The sequence below is a fragment of the Anabas testudineus genome, chromosome 9, assembly GCF_900324465.2.
Source record: "Anabas testudineus chromosome 9, fAnaTes1.2, whole genome shotgun sequence".
NCBI lineage: Eukaryota > Metazoa > Chordata > Actinopteri > Anabantiformes > Anabantidae > Anabas > Anabas testudineus.
The window spans coordinates 10,487,109-10,513,242 of NC_046618.1; the positions used below are offsets into that span (position 1 = coordinate 10,487,109).

At 43.6% G+C, this 26,134-nt stretch overlaps 1 protein-coding gene across 7 annotated transcripts in view; it reads left to right on the plus strand.

Annotated features, from left to right (window-relative positions):
• Positions 1 to 26,134, plus strand: part of mef2cb (myocyte enhancer factor 2cb) — a 70,963-nt gene that overhangs the window by 11,141 nt on the left and 33,688 nt on the right. For 4 of the 7 annotated variants that reach the window (XM_026342876.1, XM_026342880.1, XM_026342878.1 and 1 more), the window contains exons 1-2: positions 364 to 888; positions 21,428 to 21,661. In XM_026342876.1, coding sequence (XP_026198661.1) covers positions 21,608 to 21,661 — 54 coding nt within the window. In that variant the 5' untranslated portion in view covers positions 364 to 888; positions 21,428 to 21,607. Of the gene's footprint in view, positions 1 to 361; positions 889 to 21,427; positions 21,662 to 26,134 lie in introns of those variants that run through there. The other 3 variants (XM_026342882.1, XM_026342879.1, XM_026342877.1) reach the window with 3 other exon arrangements.

A 26,134-nucleotide genomic window follows, 5' to 3' on the forward strand; every position in this document is an offset into this window, starting at 1 on the left:
CTTCCTGAAACAAGTGAAACTGTTTAGGGAAATTGACGTGACACGCATGAAACGACAGGCGACAGCGGAGTCTGCCATAACCAAAAACAACTTTGACGGCCCTTATTTCTTGGTCCTGCAGACGCGCGCCGCGCTCTCCGCCGCCTCATTAGTTAAAGCACACACTCCCCATCATCTTCCTCTAGTGGTCCTCTCGGAGCAGTTAATTGTGCGTCCACTCTATCGGGGCTGGCGCGATAATAAAGCATTAAGAGCCGTGCCATTAAAGTAGAGTTGGGAAATGTGAGACCGCCCCCTTTCAGGAGTCAAAAAAAAAAAAAAAAAGAGAGAGAGAGAGAGAGAGGAAGAGAGAGAGAGAGAGAGAGAAAATCGATTATTTCTCCTCGTACTGGGAGAGGAGAGGGTTTAGGGAAAGACTCGGTCAGGATTGTGGGAAGGAACAGAAACAGCCTCTCAACAATAAACCGCCAGACGTCCAACAGTGCAGCAACACCGCCGCCTCCTCCACCGGGTCCCTCTCCGCTCACCGGCACCGCGCACAGAGACCAGGCGAAGCGTCCTCGGCGCTTCCTGAGCAGACACTGTCCGATCAGAGAGAGAGAGAGAGAAACAGAGAGAGAGAGAGAGAGAGAGAGAGAGAGAGAGAGTAGTTTCTCTGACATTATAGACTCCTACCACGTACTGCAGGTTACTTTTTTTTTCCCCCCCCTCACGGCGACGTCCTCAGCTAAATTGCGCTCCTGGATTTTAAGTGCGTCTTGGCGAGGTCCGTCCCCATCAAGCAGCGGCTTCAACCTTTCCTGCCACTCGGCCGGAGCAAAAACACCCGGCGGACCCCGGTTTGTTCTGTCCTCCACTTCAGTCCGACAAGATTTCATGCGAAATAAAGTAAGTACCGCGCTCACACGACACTTGCAGCTCACTTGCAAACGCCGAGGAGACACGTTGATCTTTATTTCTACTGTTCCAGAGGGAAACTTGAGGGTCTCTCATGATGCGCGCTTCCTCCTCAGCAAAAGTACAGTAACTGCGTCTATCGATTAGTTGTGACCCTGATCGACTTACGCCGGTGACAACGATGTCATGTAATTACAAGCTGACATCAAATAGCTGTTTATGGTCTATTAGGAGACTCAAGGTCTTTCTCGGGTTTTAGGTGCTGTTGACCTTGTGGAGCTTTCTCGTGTCCACATGCAGGCGCAAAGTACCGGACTCACAGCCTCTTCAAGAGTCGCCCCCCTTTTTTTTTTTTTTTTTTTTTTAATGGCAGCTCATGTTGCGTGTTCCAACTTTTATTGACACATTAAAAGTTGCATTATAGTTTAATAAACTAATAGCTGGTGCTGCCTGAGCTTATAGTTGGACGTACGTGTATGTACACTTTTACCAAATAATATATATATATATATATATATATATATATATATATATAAAACATTTTAAAAAATAATTTGGTAATGTGAAAGATGGTGAGATGGTGAATAAAAAAAAAAAAAAAAAAAAATCCAGGTAATTTATAGAGATTGTAGTAAAAGTGACTTCACATAAGATGATCTTACTTTAAAGATGCCAGAGTCACTAAACTGGAGGTGAACTGGTGATCACAACCTCCCCGAGTTATTATACCTTAAATCAGGATAAAATGTTTTACAGTAAACTTGTGTCAGAAAAAGACTGAGACATGCAAACACTCATTTCCAAATTAAAAATAAAAGCAGGAGAACACAGGCCTGTGTGAACGGGAATTCATGCAGCAGCACTGAAAACCAGTGTTTTACAGGAGGTTAGGCGTGTTGTACAGTTTCTTCACTGTGACTTTGTGATTGAAACTGTTTCGACTTCATTTTAATACGATGATATATTTAGATGGAGAGTTGAGTTCAGTCTCCTGTGGCTCAGTTGAACCTGTTGCAGCGAGAGGATTAATAATGACTCCGCAATTAACCTGTGGCATCTTTAACAGGTTGCAGTGTTAGAAAAATAAAATGGATTTATTTGTTTTGTACTTAAAGTGAGGATGCATGGCCCACTGATGATAAATGCACATTAAGAGTGGTAATACAATTTCGAGGCACTTCAGCACACTTCACTTTAATTTAGACAGATAGTGGAACTGGCTTGGCTGTGTATGTTTGTCTCATGCTCATTAATATGACCATAAATGCAAATCTCAGTAACCTCATTCTTGTGAAAGTTAAACAGTGTACTCCTGAGATAAATACCGTTCATTATAAAAGTTTAAGAGAAGCTGATAATATAGGGATATATCTATGAGTTTGTCAAAATGAATTCGACTAACATAATATTTACACCAGATTTTGAGATCTATAGGAACTATTAAACGTGACATACTGTTTATTAGTGAAGCTATTTTTGAAGGTAGTCTGAAAAAATACAAATGCAGTTGATAAAATGTTGCTGTCTGCTCCAGCACATGAGCCTAATTTGTGGCTTTATGAAAAACGTACTGCTTGCTTTCTCATTTACTGCTTGAGTGCGTTTCATAGTTAATTAAATTTGAAAATAAAAGTATTAGCTCCTAAATAGTATTTAAAACATTTAACACACAATTTTTTTTACATTAGTTCTGTACATTATGAGCTCTTTTAAGAACAATTGATGCTGTTTTAGATGAGTTGCCTCAGATTTATGAAATATTAAAGTATATTAGTCCATAAAAAGATTTTACACATGGCCTTCACTCTGCTGCTCATTGTCAATGAAGTTGTTCTGTGTGGCCTGCCTGGCCTGTTGCTCTCTTGGGATTTAGCGTTAGGTTAATCCGCTCAGAGGAAGGTGAGCGCTCGCATGTGGACCCACGATTACACACAGAGGACTCTGTCAGCCAAGCTCTGTAATCTCAGAGACCCTGCACACACACACACGCACACACACACACACACACACACACACACACACACACACACACACACACACACTCACACACTTACACACATAGACAAAAGCATGGTGTTTCTCCTTTCTCTCCTCTCTGTTACGCACACACACACATGCACACAGTGACACCCACACTATCTGGCCTGCACTGCTTTTGTTTCTCTTATTCTCTTAAGACCTCTCTCTTTTGACAAATCATTTGGGATTTTGGGAGCTGATTCACAAAACTAAGAGTGACAACACACTCTTACCCTTCTCACAGAGAGGGATTAGAAGGTCCCGTGTCCCTGTGATTGGCCAGGGCATTGAGCTGATTGTCAGGGCACTTTGCTGTACACCAGAGGCTAAAGCTTTAGTTAAATGAAGGGAAGGGACAGATTGTTTGCCATGGTCAGGCTTCTTTTTCACGCGTATTAAAAGTACTCTACACAAAATCAGTATTGAAAGGGCTACTGCTAATATATGTAATCATAAATGTCTAATATATTGCCTATAAATTTGTGAATACTTAAGTTTTACAGGCAGGCCAAGATGAGCATGAACAGAAAAAGAGCCTCTGAGTGTTGTAAAATCCACGTCACCAATCTATAAAATAAAAATAAAAGAAGGGGTGAAGTATACCACTGTACTGCCACAGAGCACAGACATTTAATACAGTACAGAAGACACGTTTCAAGACCTATGCAAACGTTATTCTTAATGGAAACATCAGCGAGCATTTATGTTTAAGCAAATAATTTAATAGCTCCCTTTTGCTATGCTTTAAAGTTTTTTTTTTCATTAATGGTTTCAAATATTTTGGAAGGGGTTTGCAGAGTTTACTCAGTTAAACATCAGTAAAACACTCATTTGCAGATTGCAGGTTGGCAAGATCTCGAGATAGGTATTGAAGAACTATAATTGGACTTCATACCCTTTGGCTCAAGCAAGAAGGTAATATAAGAGTCAATTGTAGAGAATCGTATTTAGCTCATATATAAGGAGCATACGAGATCTTACACCATCAAGAGACTTTGCTGTATATCCTGCAAATAATGCAATATATTTTGGTTGAGGTACTTTATATAAATGTTGCAGAGAACATCTAAAAGCCAAATAGACTAAGCATAAGCTCTCTTTTTATTACATTTATCTGCCACAAATAATGTGGAAAATCGAAGCCATTTGCTTAGAGTAACCCTTCTGTTGCCTGTTTATAAGCATATGAATATACTCCACTTTTATAATAACTCAAGGGCTTGTTGTACTCGTGTTTATTGCACAAGGCAGGTGCTCGCTCTTGCTACATGGGAAGAAATGTCTCAACAGTTTCATGGCACCAGTGAAAAGCATCAGGCTCAAGCCCACCATGTGTTGATTTATTTGTTTTTAAGCAGATCTCCCTGTCATTGTCCCAACTGCTGTGTACGTTAGAAACATTTATCCACATCACATGGACATCTTCATAAGAGCAGAAATTACTCATGAAACCTAAAATAATAATAATAATCTAAAGTAAATAACGCCGTGCTCGAATGGTTCATGGTGGATTGAATGCATATATTTGAATATGTCCTGGTTTTTGCATAATGATGCAAACTCTTCTTCTGTCTCTATCTAGTAATTAGCGGTGACGTTCAGCAACTTTCTCTGTATGCTGTAAGTGGAAGGGGGTGTATGGGGTTTGTTCACTGGGGTGTTAAAGATCACAGAGGAATATATCAGCCTTTGATGTTTAATTGTATTTTAAAACACTTTAGAATATTTCTGAATAAAGTAGACTTCTGGCTGTGCTGTGCTTTGTGTTTGCTGTTTCTTTGTGTGTTTGTCAGTATGCGCTGAGTGTCTGGGAGGTGTGTGTGTGTGTGTGTGTGTGTGTGTATGTGCGTGCATGCGTTCAACTTTCTGTCGTGTCTCTGTCTGTTTGCGCGCTGGAATGTTTGTGCTTTTGTGTTGTTTTTTTTTTGTTTTTTTTTTTTGTCTTGAGTTTTGTGACGTGTGTTGCTGGTGTATATTGAAATGAAAATGCATGTATTTCTTTTTTCCACTTTATTCTCTCACTGAACAGGGAAGGATTTGATGTCTGGGATGATGGAGCAGTCTGCAAAACAGTGTCAGTGTGAGGGCTGAAAAAGCAAACTGAGACAGATGCGCAGAAAAGGGAGAAGAATACACACACATGGAGAGAAATGCAGATAGAAATGTGTTTGAGCTGAAGTGAGTTAAGAGCACAGGCCTCTGATCAGATATTCTTTATTAAAGACTGATGCTTTTGTGATGTCATGCTGGTCTAGATGAACAGGATGTCCTGCCTTCTTCTTCCTGTTTCCTGTTTCCTGCCTTCTGCCTGGCCTGTTGGTCATTATGGCAGCGGCTGTCTGCTGGGTGGTCTGTGCTCAGCAGTGCGCTGACCACACAATCATATCGTCAGCTGCAGCCCACCTAAATAGACACCCAAACACACCTCACCATGCTTGAGGCCTGCTGCCTCGAAAAATTTGGGCGAGGAGACAGTCCAAGGGAAGTGAGAGGGCTGGAGGAGTGCAGGCAGCAGAGGACACTGATAAGACAAACAGAAACATTTAGAGTAGCACAGAGTTTGGATTTCTTCTTCTAAACACTGTGAGGTCCAGATCATGCCTCAGCATCAGCATCAGCATGATGGTGATAGTTAACACGTTACATAAAGTAACAACATACATTTATTTCCATACTACAACTTTTCTTCACGATCCGTATAACAGTCTTGGCAGGCTAATCTGTAACACCATGTAAAGTTTATATTTGTAATAGCAGCTTTGAACATGTTGTGCGGTAAATCCAGAATTAACTGGAAATCCTTTTGAGTGAGCTTCAGGGTTTAGATTGAGGGAGAAGTGTTTGCCATCCATGTGCATAAATGTGGCAGCGGAAGGCATATTCCATGGTACGACACAGTACCTGACCTGTGAATGGTGAGCAGCAACTTGTGACCCCCACCACCCCCTACTTAACCATCTCCCTTTGGTGTGGCTCACATTTGGACTACACCCAATGCCGAAAAAAATGAAAAGAAGTTTGGAGACGGGGAGTAAAAAAAAAAAAAAAAACGTAGAAATGTTTTCCAGCGGCTGTAATTTATCTTTGTCACGACTGCAACATAGCCGAGTCATTCTACAAAACACAGTCCGGTGAGACGCACAGAGGTAGCTCTGTGCCTTGGCCTCACACAGGCTCACATCCATCTGAAGCCCCTGCTCACTCGGCTGCCACAATCTGCGCCACTGCCGCCACTGCTCCCCATCCGCGCTGCTGGTGAGCACTGCTGTTGGGTATTTTTAGCAGATCTTATGTTCACACTAGGTTCAGCGGAATAAGGACTTGAATTTTACCCAGTCAGGCTCTAGTATGATTTTGTTATTGTAATGAAATAGTGTCACAGTAAATTTCTAATAACAGGCTGTTAGATTGATATATCCATTGCTTTTTTTTTCTTCTCCAAGGAAGAATATTACAGACTTAAATACAATGCTTATTTTTTCCTCCATAGAGTCTCAGATATCTAAGCAAAGTCTGTAACGTCAGGAGGTTCGCAGTTCAACTCCGAGGGGATCATGCTGTTGAAAATCCTGTTAACACCATCTAAGTTGAGAAAAAAGCTATATAAGAATCCGCACTCAGAGCTCTCCCCTCTTCCGCAGAGCACACAGCTTTACCAGGCGGTGTCCTGCCAAAGTCCACAGCAGTGTTCCTTTCCACTGTCATCTGTGCCATTCCCACACCAAACACCAGCCTGTAAAAGAATGCACCGCACAGGACTGTTCGGAGCACTTACATTACTCAACTGACCAAAAACCGTCAGGAGAAAGCAGGACAAAGACGCGCAGAGCCTTTACAGCTACAGCGCATAAAGAAAGGGAAAAAAGAAGTGGAAGAAGAAATGAATTGTGTTCAAACCTCTCAGCTAAAGTGTATCTGAAATCAAACTTAATAACCCACAATAACATAGAGCAATATCAAGTGCCCTGAGGGTGGAGAAAAGTGAAGCAACCAACCCCCCACTCACCCCTTTTTTCCCTCTCTCTCTCTCTCTTTCTGTCATTTTTTAAACATTTCTTTCGGCCCAGCTCCTTCTGCCCCGTGATGTATGGCCTTTTTCCTACAGTGGCTCTTCCAAAGAGTAGTTCATGATGTCATTAATTTTATTCATACTTTATGGATGCTCTGTCTGGAAAAAAAAAAAAAAAAAACGAGAGAAAAGGGTGAGGGACGATGTGAGGGGAGAGGGAGGAAGACAGAGAGAGAAAGGCCTGGAGAGGCAGAGTGGAGGGAGAGATGGTGTTGCGGAAGGAGATTTTCAGTGCAGTTGCATGTATAATGAATGAGGGGGCACTTTGTTTGAAACTCCAGCCCGGCGCTTCACTTCAAGGTTTGCTGGGCAGAGTGGGGCCTTGTGATCTCACACCAGCCACTCTCTTTATCCTGCCAATAGATGCTTTCACCTGGCGCTGTGGTTCGACCCTGTGGAAAAACAAATAACCTTGTGTGTGTATAAGAAAAACAGAGAGAGAGAAGGGGAAAGAGAGGGAGCGTTGACAATGGAACAGGGGGTTGGGTGGAAAGGGTGAGGAGCGGGTGAGGGAGGAAAGAGGTGAGTTTGTATAACAGCAACAGTGCAATGACGCCCAGACGATACTGAGGAGAATACTGGCACCCGGCCCACACTTACTAAATAGTGCTCTCTACAGAAATAGCTCAGCCTTGATATTGACTTTTGTCTGCTGTGTGTGTGTGTGTGTGGAGATTTGAGCATGCTCAATAGAAGGACATTGTCTTGTGAGGAGTTTTTCACTTAGTTAACATCTCTTGTTAATTTTTGTTCGGTGTGGTTGGAGTTTTCTCTGCTCCGTGTGTTTGTGTGAACGTCACATCTTATAATTTGGGATAAAAATGGCCTCTGTCTTATTTTTGGCCCTGTGCTGGACTAATGGTCTTATAAATAGCTGAGGAAGTGTGGGGGATACCTGTCGCGGCTTCCAGCCTCGCTCCGGCACAGAGTCCCAGTGCCTCTACGTCACATCCATCCACCGCCGGCTCACTCCGGGCTTACGACAGAGCAGCCTCCCCCTCGGGGGCCGAGCAAACAGGATGGGACTCAAATTGAGAGTGTGAGAAAATCAGCCTCTGGAGTAAAATACGAAAGGGCTATAAGTTCAACATGAGCAGCCTTAGCTGACGCCGCTCTAAGTGACAACATTAAAAACTACAAGTTAATTTCTTTTTACAAATACCGAGCAGTGTCAAGATGGCAACACAGTAGAGCGCCTTCAAATTGAGAACTGTGTTTTTTTTTTTTTTTTTCGACACCTAGTCTATGAGTGTAAGGTCATAGGGTGGTTTTCTCTCCTTCCCGCCATCTGTACGCCGAGGTGTCTTGTTAATTTCATTTCTGCATCGCAGACATATGCCATGTGAACAGCAGTGAGAGTGTTAACTTTCTCTCTTTGCCTCACTGCCATATTCTGTTTCCCTCACATTCTGCTCTCACGTTGTTACGGGATGATCTGGCTTCACATTTTTGAGGGCAATCAGAGTTTGGGAATGATGGAGCACTTAAGAAAAAAAAAAAACAGGGTGTGAACACAATAATGCTTCACTGTTAATGATGTTAAATTTGAGAGTGGAATTGACTGTATTATTTGTGAAAAAGGTTTACATCGTGTAGGGTCAAAGAAGTTTCCAGCGTTTCACTAATTTCAGCAACACTATACCGTCACTGGGCATCGTGTTCCTTCAATCGATCGCCTCGTTATTTGGTCTCGAGTTCACATTTTCACCCTGTGATGCTCTTTTGTCTGCTCAACTATCATCTAGCACAAGTGTTTTAGTCTGGAACAAAAAAAGTGCAGAAGCATTGTATGGAAAGCCTGTAATTCATTTGAACACGAGCATCATCCTTGCTGCATCCCAGCCTAAGATACTGTTCAGCCTCTAAACGAGTGACACTCTGGATCTTGGCCCCTCATGAAAAGGGCCCAATAATCATATTAGGAGTGGGACAGAAAGAGAAAAGGGAGAACTCTTTGAAAAGCATTACTGCCCTTGGTTGACTGTCTCTTTACACAGTAAGAGAGAAATTATTCTTTTTTTTCCCCAATGTGTTTTTTTTTTTCCTTTCTCTGTGAAGAGAATTGTGCTGCCTGTTATTAATGTGCTTTTGACAGCTTAATTTGATAAGCGGGCTACTTGTTAAAGAAGCCGTGGATTGTTCTCATAGAAAGAACATGCTTTTTTTTCCCTCCCATGTTCCTCAAAATGTTGCCACACAGTCTGTCGATGACCCAGTTCTGAGCGATGGTCGAAAAACAAGGAAGAGCTATGCAAAATCCACAGGGAGACGGAAGGAGCGAAGGCAGGAGGGTAGTGCGAGAGGGAGGGAGAAAGGTACTATAAGTAAAAAAGGCACTTGTGGGAAGTTAACTCTAATGCTTTTCTTTCTTCTCTCTCCACTTCTTGCCTCCTCCTCACTCTTCCTCCTCCTGAGCAGCCTACCTTCTCGGGCTCCTCTTCCCTGTAGTCTAATCGGAAGAGAAGCGCTGGGAACGATAACAGGGATTAGCTTCCACTGCTCGCCAGCTCCCCTTGGTTAAGTACACGTGTAATGAGTTGTTTATTTGGGATAATGCACAGTAGGCGCAGCAGAAGCCCAGAGCTGCCCTCACCTCCCTCCTCCTCCTTACACACACACACACACACACACATACACACACAACAGAAATGTGTACATAAAGTAAAACACATGCACTTACACGGCCGTGTACATACAGCGAACACATGTGGTGCGAACACCGATGTGTGCAGGTATGTGCAAATACATATATTCACACACTTAAAGCTTCCTACGAACACACCCACCCGTACAAATTCCCACACACAGCTGTGATGCAGGTCACTTACTGTGCACAGTTGTACAGAGGGAGAAAAATGTAGATTTGTTGTTGTGTGTGTGTGTGTGTGTGTGGGTGGGGTGGGGGTCTAACGTTCTCAGGCCTTCTTTGGGTCGCAAGGCCAGGGGATTTTTCTCAGGGTGAAGAGAAGGGGAAGAAATTGAATGATATGAGAAAAAATGAAGGGAAGGAACCAAGAGAATGAAAAGGGATAGGATGTGCCCACTGGTGTGCGAGTGTGTCCGATGCACTTGTGTGTGTGTGTGTGTGTGTGTGTGTGTGTGTGTGTGTGTGTGTGTGTGTGTGTGTGAGCGTGCGTGCCAAGTTTGTGTGTACGTACATGAAGTGGAAAAAGCTGTTGCCTTGTGGAGGGGACGTGCTCTGCTATCATTAGCTGGGGGGTGGTGGTGAGGGGCGGGGGTGTAGTAGGAGGGGGCAGGCGAGGTTATGTGAACGGTGCAGCTGTGCTCACAGCAGAGGGATTTGAGTGTGTGTGTGTGTGTGCGTGGGGGGGGGGGGGAGGAATCAGGCAGCCAGGTCCTTCACTGAACCACCAGCTCACAACACAGAGGAGAAGAGAAGGGAGAATTTCAGTGAGCCTTGTGAACCAAACACAACTTGCCGTCCCCTCTGTCCGTCATCTCTCCATCCCCCACTCCTCCACTCCTCCACTCCTCCGCTGTAGCCCTTTACTTCCCAAATAGGAAAAATAAATAAATAACAATTGATGGTTGATGGCAAGGATAAGAGTGCGAGAGAGAGAGAGAGAGAGAGAGAGAGAGGAAGAGGAGGAAAAGAGAAACAGTCATGATTTATGTATAACGCAGGGTATGCTTTTCTGTTTGGCCATTTGCGATTTTCACTTACTTCATTTATACTCAACAGTTGCAATAATGTTTTATTTCAAAAAACTGTACTAGGAAGAGAACAGCGTTGTTCAAGTTTGCTGCCTTTTGTTTGGGGGATTTCCCCATGACTTGACGTACAATTCCAAAATCACTGAAATTTGTTTAAAGCTTCCTTCTCACTTCTCTTATTTTTCTCGCTGAAAGACTCGGAGCCCACATAGCGAAGGATGGTGAAGGCAGACGGAGACCCAAACTTGCTTGTCAGCCCGTGTGATCAGTCGCTATAGAAAGACAAGGCAGAGGTGGCTGAGAGACGACAGAACACAGAGTGGCATCGGCGTGCACTGCTAATGCATTCAGCCTGCCACCGTATCCAACAACAAGGCAGAATATCACACAACTCACTTCACAAGATGTTCCTACAACAACATCAACAATAACAGGCATATAAATGCACACAGGAGCGCGCTCACACACACACACACACACACACACACACACACAGGCGTGCACACATGCATAAATAACCACACACAGCATGTTAAAAACCAACCATGAAGAACAAGAATTTGAAAGCAAACAAACAAGTCAGAATGTAAGTAGCTTGTCTGTGACTTTGTGACAGAAAAATAAATGAAAAATGAAAAAAAAAAAACACCTTTGTTTCGTGAGAAAGAGAGATAAATTGCTGTGGTGCACCCGGCGTTCAAATTTTTGGAATATATAAAAAAAAAAAGAAGTTTGTGTCAGATATTTTTTCAACATAACTGTGAACTACGTCAAGCGTGATGGTGAGCTAAAAATAGAGCGTGGTCAAACAGCAGTAGTGCTCTGGCAAGAGGGGTCATCTCTGTGTGATACAGTGGCCTTCACTGTAGCCACATATCGAGAGCAGAGGCACTCTGCCAAAGCTTGTAGCTTCACAGTAGTAATTTAATATTTGTTTGTCTCTATTATTTCATTCTCCCCCCCCCCCCCCCCCCCCCTCTCTCCCGCTCCCGCTCTTGCTTATGGGGGTTAAGTAACAGTAAGCTTTATCAGATTACTGGGTCTGAGGTCTCTTTCAAACCTCTCTTTGCCATCTTGATTTTGTGCAGCTGTGCAGACTCTTTAATCATACACTATCTTTTTTCACTCACGCTCCCCTCCTCTTCTCCCTTCTTCTTGTCCTCCCTCCTCCCTTAACATATGTTAATTGGCTGCTTTCTGTGACAAATTACGAGCGCTTGCTTTGATGAGGTCGGGTTGTGATGGTGCTGGGAGTGGAGTACAGTGGAACTGCCAGACCCTCGCCGGTTCCCCCTTAACCACTCCAAAAAGCAGTGCGGCACCCAGCCGATGACTAATGAGAGGCTTGGACTAGGTCTGGCCCAGCTTTGGCCTTGGTGGGGCCACTCCCCTAAACAGAGGCTGATCTGTAGGTACCGTATTCTGCCACACGCCCTCCACACTCCAAACAACCTTTTGCCTCACGCGTCTCACCACCACTCCTCCTCTGGGAACTGTAAAGCAGTGTGAGAGTTCATAATATAAATGAATACAGACGTTTTAATACATATTAGCTTTTTTATTTACTTCCTCATTTGTAAGCACCTAAATGTGCCTTGAAACAAAGTGACATAAATTATAGATGCAGAGCATTTGACTTATGTTTGCATTATTTGTGTGTGTGTGTGTGTCGGCGTGTGTGTGTGTGTGTGTGTGTGCATCTGGAAACATTACTTAAACAAACACTAACAGTGGAACAAACTTTGTTTAATGATGCACAGCATCAACAGGAAAACAATGCTCACCAGTAATCAGCACAATCAGCTTGTGGTAACCAGAAAAAAGAAGAGTGAACCTGACTTCATCCTAGTGGTGTTTGTTTTGTTTTTTTTTAAGTAGTAGTGTGGTTGGTTGTCAGAGTGTGACTCCATCTTCCTTCATTCGGTTCTTTCAGTCTCTCTCTGTCACAGTCGCTCTCTCTCTCCCTACTCTACGATGTAGGTTACTTGGTTTCCTACCAGAGCCCTGGGACCAGAGAAAGAAGACGGAAAGAAAGAAAGAAAAAAAAAAAAACACAGAAGGTCAAATCTATGAAGGACATGCTTGTTGAAATGTGCAACCTTCTACTTGTCTGCAAATTACCCACACGTTGTGCATAGACTCAAAGAAGAGCTGTGGCTCTCACCTCAGCTCAGCAAGGCTGTGACCGTGACATGTAATGCTGTTGGAGTCTACAAACTAGTCTTCATTTTGACTTAACAACTGAATCTACACGTGCTTAGTGTGACACATGATAGTTACCACGTGTCTTTTGATTAATAGCTACCGTATTGGCTTTTTTGGTCAGAACCTAAAATATAATCAATTCACGTAATTGTATCATTGTGGAAAGTAAAGTTGCTGATGAAGCAAAACTAGGGAAAATAGTAAATTCCACAACTTCCCTGTAGATGTGCCGGTACTCAGATGCTGACTTAGTTACAACAAACACTCAAAAAGGGAAATCATTTGATTTGCACCATTCCCGTCAACCAGTATGCAAAACAGTAACGGCGCATAAGCGGCGACGCATTTCCATACCCACCAATGTAGACAGACGTGCCCGGATACACCCGCACATGCACACAGAAACCAGTGCACGCTGAAGTGGGTGACAACATTAAGTTGGCGAAAGAAGAAAAACAACAAAAAAAAAAAAAAAAAAAAGGAAGTGCGCCGGCACCTCGTGGTTGCGCCAGGGTTAGCCACGTTAGCATTAGCCTGCAGGCCGTAATTGAAGCCAGGAGGGAGCATTTAATAATTGCTGTCAGAAGATCAAATTTAATTCTCCTCTCTTCACAGCCACCACTGCTGTAGGGTAGAGTGAAACAAATTGTCATCAGAGATTTCTAAATGAACAAAGCTTTTAATTAGGGTGATTAGAATGCTGTGGCAAAGAGAAAGAGTAAGGGGTGGGGGGGGCGGGGGTGATGAAATCATCAGTGGATCGTCTTAACCATGATGTCTGGTGTTGATACAGTGGGAGGGAGGAGGCGAGGAGGGCCATGTGACTACTGAGAAGTTGGCTGTATTTGAACATAAGTAGCCCCAGCATCAACAAGCCTTTAGTCTCCGTTTTAAACCTCTAACACGAAGACACACACACACACACACACGCACACACACACACACTCTCTGTCCTTCTCTCCCCCACCGGAGAATGTTGCTAACATCCTGAGACATTGTCATACTCGGCAGGGAACATAATTGGGTGAATATGTCAGTGCTTTGTGTTCTTAGTGACATGACTCCCAGCAGTTCCTGTGGGGGCTGGGTACAATAATTTAAGGGTTTATACAGCAATTCCACAGCACGGGCTCATTGTTCGTTAAAATGTTGCCTGTTTTGTGATTGCAATGTGCAGCACAAGCTGGGAACGTGCACCTAGACTGGTGCTTATGTTTTTTTTTTTTGTTTTTTTTTTTTGTTGTTGTTCTTGTCCCTTCGGTGTCAGTTGGTTACACCTGGGTCCTGCAGCTCACGGAGGCAGCGCGTGAATTGAGACAGTGGTTTACCCTCCCTGGAAAACATGACCTGCGGCAGAGCAGAGGGAGAGAGAGAGAGAGAGGGAGGGTGGGGAGGAAGAAGTGAAAGAAACTGTGAGAGAGTGTTGATAAAGTGAAACTTAAGTGAACTTATTTATGTTTAAACATCAGATGTGTGTGTTACCACAATCTGCACCACTTCCATATTCAAAACCATGCCATGCCTTTCATTTCTGCCACATTTGCCAAACTCCACCATCGTTCCACCTTGTACTGTGTCACCTCTTCCAGGTCGATTCTTCTTTTCTTTATCGTCTCCTCTATCTCTGCTTTATACTTGAATTCGTCCACTGCCCTTCTCGATGCCATGGAAAGACTGAATGCACTCAATGGTGATTCATTCCAGCCTTTTCCGGGGCCTCTCCAAATTGTGGCTTGCCTCTGCTTCTGCTTTTTCTTCTCTTCTCCTTTTTTCTGATACCATATTTCCCCAGCTTGGCATAAGGGTAAATGTGTGGCCAGTTTGTCATTGTGGTCCTGTAATTTTATTTGTGTATCACTCATGGCTATAAGCCACTATCCCGATGAAAAGCTGCTGACAATCGACAGGGAATGCCTTTTTAACCACCAGGGTTACTCAATCTCCCTATCGCTGTCTGTCTATCCGTCTGTCTGTCTGAATTCGCCTTGCTTTCACATGTGCCCTCTTGCTCGTCTGCCTTTGGCTGAGCAGCTGCGGTATCACAGCCCTTTGCCTCCTTTCAAAGAGGGAGGTTGACACATTGTGTCAAGTCATTTTGTCCTTGGGGTAGTCAGCAATGGGCTATGGAAAGATGGCTCTCACCTGTCTCCATGCTGCCTCTGACGGATGGCTACCTGTCTCCATTTCTGCTCTGATGGCCCAAGGCCCTTGTTTGCTGGTGCTGAGTGAGACGTGCAGCTGCCCAAACGAAGGGCAGGGCTTCGTACTGTGCTACTTCTATTTCTACCTGCTCATTATGATTAAATGATGCAACAAAGCAGCAAGCAGAGCTCTTCATGCTTTTCAATCTAAAAACAGATGCCGGAGTAAATTATAGAATAATTCTCAAAAGCAGAAAGTATTTTCTTTCTATGAAGGAAAATTATATAGCAAATATTTTCTGTGAGGACAAAGCAGCACAGAAGCCAAACCGCAGCTGAAGACAAAAATTGCATTTCCAGGGTACTCAGAGGTAGCGCAGTTAAATAAATAGTTGGAATTTACAATATGAAATACCTTATATATATGAACATAACCAAGAGAGGTTAAATCTGCTCTATTTGCTCTTTCAAAGCAACACTGTTACAGCTACGGTGCTTTATGAACTAGACATATCCTGATGATGTAGAGCAAGATAATGTAGGTTTTTAGTAGCTGCTGTTGTGACGACAACAAATGTTAATGAGGAAATAGACATTTCCTCATGGAGATTCGTCACCCAAGTAAGGGTTAAGGTGTTTCGCATTTGGAAAACATATTGTTTATTTGCTCTCAGCATCTGCCGTTGGAGATAAAAGGGGAAAAGTGGCGATTGGGTTTTGAATCCCAATTTATGCTTTGTTAACAGAGTGATTTTGGGGGAAGGAAGCACCTTTAGCACCTTTGATTGTCTCTGCCTGCTGATGTCACATCCTTCCGCTCAGCAGTGTGTGTGTGTGTGTGTGTGTGTGTGTGCTTCCTGTCTTTCTGTCCTCCAAGACCCTAGGGCATATCTGTTGGATTGAAGGATAAGAGGGGAAACAGTACTGACAGAGTCTCATTAGTATGAAAATCAATTAAGCCCAAAGTTGAGATATAAAGTTTTAAGTTGAGAAATTGGTTAAACCGAGGTTGGTGAGGTATTGAGAGCTCATATTAAGGTGCTACTTATTACAATATACTTTGTTCCATAATGTCAGTCACACTTAGGAGCACTTGACAGAGTGGATAAAACTTGTGCCAACCACAGGCTATCGGCTCACATTCCTCCTCATCAATAGACAGGTGTCTCAGTTCTAAGGAACGTAGAGATTGAAAATAGAATACATGTGAAACCGCCACTGTCTCACTAATGATCCAACTAAACCATGAGCTAATAGAGGAAGACAGGTGAAGACGCATCCTCCAACACACATATAAGGACACACACACACACACACACACACACACTGCAGCCGCTCAAATTCAAGTTTAGCTCGAACGCTCAGTGGGAAAAAAAAAAAAAAAAAAAAAATAGAAATGAACACATTATGAGATGATCCTCCACTATCACTCTAATCCCCAGATGTACATGTTGTTAATCTCTTTAGCCGCTAACATGTTAAATTAGCCCTAATATCTACTGAGATTCAGAGCCATTGAGGCCCACCTACGCATGGGCTACCGCCCAGGTTTAGGTCACTCTTCTCCCCCAGCACTCTGAAAAGATACAGACATTAGAGTGGGGCGAGTGGGGGTGGTGGGGGTTGAGGGAAGTAACAGTGATAGCCATTCGTCACCCTGCCTATCTCGCTCTGACAGATGGGGAGTGTGGCGTGCCACATAGAGGAGTCACTGCCTGTAATGACATTAGAGGCACAATGAGACCTGATACACATTTTTCTGTTCCCATCCTGCCTGGCCATCGACTCGCTACTTTGCTTGATCCTTCCCCTCCTCTCATTTCTGCTGGTATATCTTCATCCATCCTTGGAGGAGATAAAGTGCTGCGCACCACTGTTCCTAAATCAAAAAGCACAAATGCACATCCACATGTATACTGGCACACACACGCGCGCGCGCGCAGCTACGGCAACAACACAAAGATGAAACCTCCACAAAATCTACACAACCGAAAATAAATGTTCTCAAGGAAAAAAAAAAAAATCTTCTACATAACAGAAATGTTCAAGTAGAAATTGAGCACTGTGAGTGTGTACTGACATTCAGATTGTGTTTGTAAAACCATATTAAAGCACTTTTTTCCTCTTCCTCTGCGAGGAAATGGGAGTTTATTTAAAAAGAGAGAGCGTTTATTTAATGTACGATACACCTCCTAAAAGGTTTACTTACTGCAGTGTAATATGTTATTTCAAATCCTCCCGACTACATTCCCTCGGAGGATAGGGGATACTGGCATAAATATATATATATATATATATATAATATATAAATAATTTTTTTTTTTGGGACACATGCTATTGCCAAATGTGTTGCAGATGTACCATGAGCAGAGGCTGTGCTGCCGAGGTGGGGTTTCTTGAAAAAACATCACCAATGCTGTCATGATAAATCACCTTTCACAATTTGCTCTAAGGTGTAGAATTAGGATTTGAGAATATCGGCATCAGCAGAATTCTGCACACTTCGCATTTACTCGGTGTGCGTCTCATTTTTAACGTTTCCCCCCCCTCGCAATTCTCTGAATGCAGAAATAATAGATCAGTGAGCACAACTTTTGTTCTTGGAATTGGAGTTCATGCAACATTTCTTCTCATTTGGTGTCATGTCCCTTCTCCGGGTTCACCAGCAAAACTCAGCAACTTGACTTTGAGCGTGACAAATAAGTCCAGAACATGAGTCAAGGTAAAGTTCCTCTTTCTGCCGTCCCTTTGATTCATTGGACGTCTTCCGTATCTGTCCTCAATAACAACGCCACATGAACAAGCACCCTACAGACTGTCTATTAGAATGTGAAAAAGCACTGTGTGCTGTATATTAGTTTTTAGTGACTAAACACTTGGGAGAGAGGTGACCTAGAATCAAGCCTTGTGGTGCACCGAGTGTATATGTTCTCATCGTCCTCTCAGCTCCACTTCTGAGACACGCACAGAGAGAGAATGCTCATTAGATCTATGTGCTGAATCGCTGCTCCCTCTCCATCTCTCCCATCCTCCCCTAGCCTTCATCTCTCTTTCTTTCTCTCTCCGTCCGTCTGCTTAACAGATGGGAGGGTCGTGGGTACAGCTCTTCCCCTCCCCCAGGAGAGGCCTGGTGCCTGTTCAAAAGATTCCTCTTTATGCTTCACTCCATTTCCCTCTTTTCTCTCAATTTCTCTGTGTTTCTCTGTCTGTCTACTTCATTGTCACCTCTCCAGCTCAAAGTATAAAAACGTAGGACCCAGGATATAAAACAAGCAGAGGAGCAACCATTTCCTTACTGTCTGCTTGGTGCCAGTGTGCACTTTGACCTTAGCAGTCGCCCGCTTTGGCCTCCTTGCAGTTGCCAGACTAGTGTGAACACAGGCATACCATTAGTCAGACTCCACAGAGACTATAAATAAACTTTTTAACTTTTGTGTATTCTTCATTTTCCATAGCTTGTTCCCTCTTTGCCTGTGCCGTACTTTGGGATTAGCAAATTGGCTTAAAGTGGGCAAGCTTGTTAGTTCTTTCTTCTGTCTCACATGTATCTCTTGTACATTTTTTTCTCTTGCTACTTCATCACCCTGTTCTCCATCTCAATGCAGGTGTCAGTTCCCTGCAAAAAATGCCCGCTGAGGATCACTGTCCTCTGCCACTTGACCATGTTTACTAAGCTGTGTTTGTTTCCTGCATTTCTCTCCATTTCACTGTCTTGGCGTCATGGACCTAAATTGGATTGAGTGATTCAGTGGTAATCTGTTAAGTTAACTGATGCTATTCACCATGAGGGAAGGAGACGGAAGGGGGCCCGATGAGGAGGTGGGCACCCGGTTCTTATCCAGGAGCTGCCTGGCACTCATATGGGACGGGGGCGGGTGTGAGGAAAAAGTAGGGGTGGTGGCAGCAGAGGGGGGGTGAGAGAAGTGGGGACAGAGGAACAGGGGAACTTGCGTCGTTGTGTGGGAGGAGGTAGTGGAGGCAATAGTGAGAAGGGATGGGGAGGGTGGCTCAGGCGAGGAGGCATAGACACGGGGCTAAGCGGCAGCAGCAGAGCCTCACCTCAGGGAGCGTTGGCTGGTGATGGAAGCCAAAGCAGGGATTAAATGTTCAGGACACGGGCTTAGTCTTAGCGTTAATGTTACATAAGGCCTAAGGTGTTGCCCCAGTGGGTGTTGACATTGAGAGGTTCAGCTTGGCTCACAGGGCTGTGGGAGGAACGAGGAGGCAGGGATCACGGAGGTAACGCCTCCTTGTTTGGAGCGTTGCCCGGACTGGGTAGTGTTGAGCACAAAGACTGGGAGTGGATGATGCTGTCAGCCTGTGATTGAAGTATGCCGGCTTGATTGATATCCTTGTCTGGCTGTCTTGTGCCAAGCGCCTTAGTGTTGGCTTGTAATCCCAGTTTGTCTGACAACATCCTTCTTTGTTTTCTTCCAGAGGGCAGCTCTTTGTTTTTCTGTCTATGGAAGGGTGTGTTTGCGCAAAGCAATGCTAAAATGTTTTAGATAGCCTCTTCAGAGCTGCCACTGAGTTATTTTAGATCTTGTTATTATTATGATGGTGCAGTCCGGCTGTTGTCCTAACTGCCAAATGATGCATTTGTGTTTGTATCTCATTTCTTCCATAAGTGGGCGTATTCCAAACCATCAACTCAGGAAGCTTTCTGTCATGTAATTCATCATTGTTCATATTGCATTGTCTCATTGTGTTTTCCATTTTGCATGATGGAAGTTTTGAGCACAAAGTTTTTGTGATGTTATTTGTAAAAAAAAATGTAATTAAAAGTCCCACATAATCATCATTTTAGTTTTTGTTCAAACTAAACTAAACATTACTCTACAATGATTTTCTAGCAGGTAGTTCACAGCTCATTCATGCAAATGAAAGGATATGTTATGTACTACTGCTACAGGCCCAATCGTATCCCTGGACATTCCTATTATGCACTTTCATTATCAGTGTCCTACTCTCTACCACAAAGAGGTCAAGTGCATTGCAATCTGCTGCACTCACCTCAAGGGTTTCAAGCTTTCTTGTGCTTTCTCATGCATGCTACTCAATAAATACATGGATTCAGGTTAAGGGAAGACAATAAAAAAGGAAAGAAGGCGAAAGGAAGTGCCTTACAATGTGCATGCATGCATGTGTGTGGGAGCCTGCAAAGGAGAGAATACGAGAGAGCGAGGAAGAGAGCAAGGGTGTACGCGAGGAGAGAGAGTGATAGAGAGAGAGACTGAGACTGACATGTCTTTTGGTGAAGCGGTGTCGTCTTCCACATCAATGTCTGACGCTTGTGCTGCCAGGTGCCGGAAATCTGGTTCAGAAAGGAGAGAAGAGAGAAGAAGGGGAAAGTAGAGAAAAAAAGGCAGGGTAGATGGAGGATTTTTTTTTTTTTTTTTTTATGTGATGGCGCTGACAGCTCCCCTGCATTGCACTGAGCTTAAATAATGGGATGCTCATTTGCATAACGAGGGACGTTATCACCTCTACTGTCAAAAGAAAACACAACAACAGTTCTTGTGCTCCTCCCTGAGATAGATTGGGTTGGCCTACTTTAGTACTCTGGAGAGATGCACTGGAGCTCTGGCTTAGCCAAACTCACACAAGAACACACACACACACACGTGCACACACACACACACACACACACATGCGTGTGGACACATAGTCGCTCGCTCGCGCAAACTTTTTGGAGCACAGCTTTCTCCTTCGTCCATGCAGTCAGCTGCTGGCCTGCACTACTCAAGCACAGGTACATGCATTTTCTTCAGATGCTCCTCAGGTGCACTCGACATGCAAAATCTCCAGCTGGATTAAGTTCATGCTGGCGTTTTGTTTGAGTTCTGTTGCTAAGACTATGTTTCAAAAAAATGACTTTTGGCACTTTGTTTTTACGCTTTGCTTTGCCACAACATGGTAAAACTCAGCTCGGCTTTACATCTGTGTTCTATCCTGCGACTCACATCTGCCATTTTGGAAATGAGCTGCAGATAGAGTAGGGGGGGAAAAAAAAAAGCTGTATCTGGCAGTTCCACTGTCAATACAGTGCAGTTTCGTGGGAAGAAACAAAATGTATTTCTCAGTCTGGAGGTAATGTTACAGTGTTGGTGATTAGAGCGTTTAAGTTAGCGGCACTTCCAAAACACTGTCAAACTCTCTGTGAAGGAGGCGAGATCCTGACAGTGCTGTCTCTTCTCATACGCGGTGCCTGAGAAAAAAATGCAAAAACTGATTTGCATGATATCGACAGTGAAAAACACAGCAGTTCTCACAACATTGTTGACAGATTCTTTGTCTTTCTTCACCCTCCCTTGTGGCTGCCATGATGCCACTTTTATTATTTTTTTCTCTCGGTATTTTGCTATATTTCATTTCATTTAATGCTTATCCTCTTCTCCCCTCCCCCTTTTCTTTCTTGCAGGTACGGATGCTGGAATCTTTGACTTGATTGGAACAAATAGAAAGCAGAAAAAAAAAAAGACAGATAAAGGAAGAGCAGAAGAGTGAAGAGAAAGAAGAAGAGAGCGAAGAAGAAGAAAGAGGAGAGAGAAGAAAGCATAAAGTTCTTTGGAAAGAGGAGAAAAAGAAAGAGACGGGGACGATGGGGAGGAAAAAGATTCAGATCACGCGGATTATGGATGAACGCAACAGACAGGTAAGTCCCTGGGGGATGGGAGGATGGATGAGTATGAGGGTGGGGGAGAGGAGGGGTGGAGGAGGGAGGAAGGAGAAACACCCTACACCCCACATAGCCCTCTACAGTGAAGGTCTTCCGGGAGTCTGGGCAATATGTGAATTGGGGGACAGAGAAGAGTGTGCACAAAGCAGAGTTATTGCTTTGGGTGGAAGAACTGCATTGTGTTATAACGGCAGCTCTCTTTCTTCTCGGCCTTACTAACCAGTGTGAGGGCAGCGGGAGCATGTTTCCTAAGATAGATCAGCGTAAAAAAAGAAGACATTTGTAATTCTCAATCTATGTAATTCTGTCGGCACATCATTGGCTGCTCTGAGAAGTGCAGCCTATGCAAAATCGAAGTGCCAACCCCTCACACCATGCCACCCAGTTTAACTGAGTGGCAGTGGAATATTACTGGGCAGAGGGTGGTAGCACTGGAGAGGCAGGGTGGGAGAAAATATAAACAACCAGACAGAGATGGGATGCTCTAATGTGGGACCCGGGACTGGGCTGACAGGGTGGAGGTTAAGGGTGCCCTGTGAAACAAACACTGAGTATTTTTCTTGAGCTAAATCAGTGACCATAGGGCTGCTGTAGCTTTCCTCTGCATAACACAAAAGGTCCTTTTTTTTTCAAACCAGTACCACATAGTAATTAGAAGAAGGACAAAAATACAATAAAATAATCAAACAGCTACTACACAACAATGGGATTCTTGCAAGACCTTTTTTAACAACAGCTGGCATTACTTGAGACATAATAAATTGTGTGCAGCGTGACTCAAGCAGACACTACCGTCTGTGGCAGGAAATAGATAGAGACAGAGCTCTCTCACTGCCCTCAAGGCCCATCATCGATCACTTCCTGTGGCACGACTGACCACTGACACTTTGTCAGCTTCCTGGCAGCCCAATTGGATCCATACGCTGCTAACGTGGCCCCTGGATTACAGGTCAAACACACGTGCAGGCACACACACACACACACACACACACTTTATCTGAACACGAGCCCGTTTCATTGCATTTGCCACATCTCTACTGTGGGACATCCACAATAAGGCTCTGCAGCCACGTCCCACTTGTGGCCAGAGGAAAGTGTCGTGGAAAGTGAAGGCTGAAAGAATTGATTGTGCAGCACTGAGGGAGTAACTGAAGCAGACTTCAGAGTTCAGTGATTGTAAGTAACAGGAGGATCCTATAAAAACCTGAACTAAAGAAAGTTTCAATATTTCTTAGAGCTTCTGATTGGCTGAACACACATGGCAAAGCAAATAGCGTGTGTGGCAATGCGTCCCTGTGTGCTTATATTATAAAATCATGTATTTGTTTTTGCAAGAGAGACAGGCAGGCAGACAGATAGAACAAGAGCAAGGAGGTCACAGAGTTTTAGATGAGGACTAAAGCTATCACGTTGCAGCAGCACCCATACTTCCTCCGTACTGTTATCTCAGCCCTCCTCTCCTGTCCCACCTTAGACTAGGCCTGCCACTTGCACGAGGCTCTTCGGCTCCTGAGGATAAGGAGGGAAAGAGGGATACAGGAAGGACACCTGAGGGGAATCAATGCCTGAGATATCCGGGCTTTACTTACAGGGAGAGGAGGAGGGAGGACAGGAGAGAGAGGAGAGAAAGGGTTCAGGGAAAGGGAAATCAATACGACACTGGATTTTGTTGTTTTGATCTCTAAAATGATAAATGACTTATTCAATTGCTGCTGTTTTAGTCAAATAAATGATTTTCCCTTCTGTGATGTCACAAAGTCATGTGGAAAGTACCACGTTCATCCACTATCATTCAACCCACGACCTAAATAAATGACATCACCTCATTTTGTAGAAGCGGACATCACAAGACAGAGACAGACACAGAAACTAAAATTTTCTTCTTAAAGGAAAAAAAAAAAATACGGAAGCTTTGGCTTTGCATATTTTCACTTCCTTTTTGAGGAAATGTTCCATAGCACAGGCCAAATAAACACCACAGGAGCGTTGCTTTCAACCTCGAATTCTTCACATACTTTTACAGTCGTACGTCTAAATAGATTTGCCGTCTTTTTAAGGCTCTTCTCGGGTCTTCTACATTGAACAGGTTGATAATATTTTTATGACTTTAACAAACATATAGTTTTGATAGTGATATTTGATGTAATGTGAATGTCCAACAGCGCATTAAGTTGTGTACATTTATTATACATAATACACTATATAAGTCCTATTTCATTTGAAAATAGCAGCGTAAGGCTTTTGTGACACTTCCTGTGATTCCTTCATACACACTTCATACTTCAGTTCTTTCTGGAGTGGCACCACTCTGTGTGGCTGTCAACACTACCTTGCCACCTACAGAGTTACTCTGCCCTCCCGGCATTGACAGCATCAGAGTGGGCACAGGACCTGACTCTCTCTGGGCAGCCACTTTGGGCTGCCACCCCCCAGGCACCGAAACACTTCCCTAGAGCAGGGGCAGAAGGACTAGGCCTCCCTGGTGTTGACTGGTTGCCCGGAGCTCTGGACAGTGGGCAGCAGTGTGCAAGTCCTGGCTCCAAGCCCCCTGACCACTCAGACCCTTTCCCAGCCTCGGGCACATGAAAGAGCCCCCTGTGCCATAAACTCATGGACTGCACACAGAGAACAGACTCTCCTGCCCAAGCTCTCTCTCACGCACACACACATACAGGCAGGCACGCACATCTACAGTACAAGATACACGTGCAGGTGTGTGTCTGTGCACACATGATGCCGCTGGCATAGATACGACACAAATCAAACTATACACTCATACATAGGTGGAGCGTTTAGCGTTTTGGTGATGAGCATAGACAAATGCATGCCTCTAAACACATGTACACATCTAAAACACATCTATCTCTCTGGAGTCAGTCTTGGGGGGTCAACTAATTTACTGCAATTGGCTCTAATTAGTGTTACCTCTCCAGCCAGTACGCTCAGTGGGCTTAATTTAGGATGTCTTGTTTGTGCAAATCTGTGTGTATGTGTGGGACATGTGGGTTCCAAGGGGGAAGGGACCCAGGACCAAAGGTTAAACATGGATCAGGTCATCAGTGGCAGGAAGTAAAACAACAGGATCTCCCAACTCCCACAAACAACAGTCACTCTAACACATACTTGGCTGAAAGAAGATAAAAAAAAAAATGCATGTTTTTCTTCTTCTTCTTTTTTGTTTTTTACATCTTCCTGTATATGTCTCTTCTCTTCTCTCCACGTGTTAACTCCAGCACTGCAGCTACAATAAGGGGGTCTTTTTGTTTCTACGACAAAGCATACTTCTCTCTAATCAACAGCACTGGGGTGAGAAAATGTGTGAGTGAAATTAACAGCAGGAAAATAATGAGGCCCACAGGGTAGCTCCTCACCCCTGCACCCCTCCTCTAATTCCCTGTTTCCCACCTTCTACCATCTCCTTCTCTTACCACAGCGAGTGGCACTCCTCTCTGTCATATGTTCAGCGCTGCGAGACCTCACGTGAAAAAAGGGCTCACTAAGCTCTCACCTTCTCTCTGCTGTATTTATTTTATTATCTTTTGCCTTCTCAACTTATTTCTTGTTTCATTTTCTTGTTCACATGTTCTTCTCATGGTTCATTGTGCTCTCTCTCACCTCACGCTCGCTTTTTTCTCCACGCCACAAAGTCCTAATGGTTTGTCTTGCCTCCTCGCTCTATTTTGATTTGTCATATTATTTTGAACTTGCTTAGACTAATTTTTAAAATAAAACATGCATTTAAAATATTTTTTTAAGGTTAATTAAAAAAACAAAACAAAAAACTAATCTAATCCAAATGTATGTAAAAATCTGATTATAAAAATATGTAGTGTCTTTTTCCTTGTACATGAAAAATTGAGGAACAGGCTCATGATCTGAAGGTCACTTAAATCTCCTTTCCAGTTTACTCTGTTTTTCCATTTTACCACTAGCAGCGAATCCGGCGTGGTTCTTGTTAGATTTCATTTAGTTAAAGCTGGGGTTAATGGGGTCTCCATGCAGAAGAAATCACTAAAACAATTAGTCGTGTGAGGACATACAGTCTTCGTGAAAATGTGTTTCAACCAATCAGCTCACTTTAAGGTCTTTAAGGAGAAGTGCTTTTCCACCTAAAAATGAACAACAACAAAGTTATTTTTGTCATTCCGGCCACTAACTTGGGCCGTGCAATGTAACATCCACTTTTTTTTCTCCTTTTTTTTTTTTTTTTTTAAGTCAGTGGGTATATCCTTTTCCATTTGCGATTTTTTTCAGCATAAACAGGAACATACAGAGAAGGGGCATAGCCAGTAAGTGAAATGTAATTACTAGCTCTGGCAAGAAGAACAATCTAAACAGGCATGTATTTTAAGACATCTACCTATAACTAAAATTGTCATAATTAAGACACCACTCCCTCAGCTTCACAGATTAGCTTTTAACTGCAGTGGACACTTTCGAATCAGACAC